A 1,286-nucleotide genomic window follows, 5' to 3' on the forward strand; every position below is an offset into this window, starting at 1 on the left:
AAGTTCAACTGAGAGTTCCTCAGGTGTATATGAAAATGTATTAAGTTTAATAACGGAGCCTTTAGTGACGTTGTTTAGTGAATGGGTTTCTACTAAATTTGTAGGAAGGATAATGATATTTATTGAACGTGAATTTCGTCTATGAGGTAGGCAAATTATGGATTTAAATAATTCGAATTTCAACTTGATAATGATTAATACGATTGATATAATCAGAATATCTATGCAAATGGTTATTAATTTCCAATGATTCACTATGTTTTTCAATTTTTCTTGTATCGAATCTTTGACTTGGTCGAGTTCTTTCACTAGTTGGTTTGCCAATTGTTGTCCTTCCTTTGTGATTTCTTCCCAAATAGAGTCGTCTTCTTGTTGATATGATATTAAGTTAATTGTATCGTGATAGTGACTTACAAGTTCCAATTCAGCATTGATTCTCTCGACTTCAAATTTGCCTTTTAATCCTCCACTGAACTCGATGTGTGATTCCATTAGTCTTACAAGGTGCTACCAGTAATTGCCCAATTTCCCTCCTACCTATTACATCATTTCTTTGCAGTAGCATTTCTGCAGCCAGAGTAGGATAATTTCCGGACATCTCAATCAAATATAGTAAGTTATTTCTATTCTGGCAGCTTCTTTGACAGGTTACCTTGAGTAATTGGATGAATTCTCGTCTGAGAGAAGCAAAGATATATTGAAACTTCACATTGTTTGGGTTAAACGTTTCTTCTAGGGAAATTTCCATCAGAAGTAATCGTTTTGTCGTTTCGTTTCCTGGGTTTGATTCAAATTCGTTGTTGATTTATCATCAGTGTTATTGTTCACGTCCAGAATAATATTTCCTTTCATTAAATAAGAGTTATTGAATCCACAATTCAGGTTTATTATTGTATGATTGGTTTTGTTGTCACAACTCCACCTTTCCGGAATATTGAACGGTATCCCTGAAGTCCAATTGCAATTCTTCGTTGCTATTGCCTGGGTTGACATTAATGATAGAATAGTCATTACGAAGAGCGCTTTCGTAAGACTAGTGGAATTGTCTTTAACTGTATTTCCTGCTGGAGTCGATTGTTGTTGAGCCTTTCTAGTTCGACTAGCAATAGGGCCATCAGTTCCTCAATTTCCATTCCCTTTACCTTATTATAATTGGTTGATGAATCAGTAACTTCTTGGATTCTGCTAGTATTTGATCTTTCTTCTTCTTGTAATTCGATTTGTAGAAATGCTTTCTCTATATCTGCAGTTATTACTATCTTCATTGCTCGAAAGCGTAGTAATAT

At 34.5% G+C, this 1,286-nt stretch overlaps 2 protein-coding genes across 2 annotated transcripts; both read right to left on the bottom strand.

Moving 5' to 3' along the window:
• Positions 1-82: 82 nt before the first annotated feature.
• On the bottom strand, positions 83-920 carry LOAG_19176 (hypothetical protein; the record flags this gene model as incomplete). The annotated part of the gene is made up of 1 exon (XM_020451830.1): positions 83-920. A coding segment is annotated over exon 1 (408 nt), but the record flags the coding sequence as incomplete, so codon positions are not given.
• A 90-nt stretch (positions 921-1,010) lies between these two features.
• LOAG_19177 (hypothetical protein) lies at positions 1,011-1,265 on the bottom strand (the record flags this gene model as incomplete). Its single annotated transcript, XM_020451831.1, has 1 exon — positions 1,011-1,265. One exon carries the CDS (start codon positions 1,263-1,265, stop codon positions 1,011-1,013), a length of 255 nt encoding a protein of 84 aa, XP_020304362.1.
• Positions 1,266-1,286: the final 21 nt, after the last annotated feature.

This window comes from Loa loa, assembly GCF_000183805.2.
Source record: "Loa loa unplaced genomic scaffold supercont3.2596, whole genome shotgun sequence".
Classification (NCBI taxonomy): Eukaryota; Metazoa; Nematoda; class Chromadorea; order Rhabditida; family Onchocercidae; genus Loa; species Loa loa.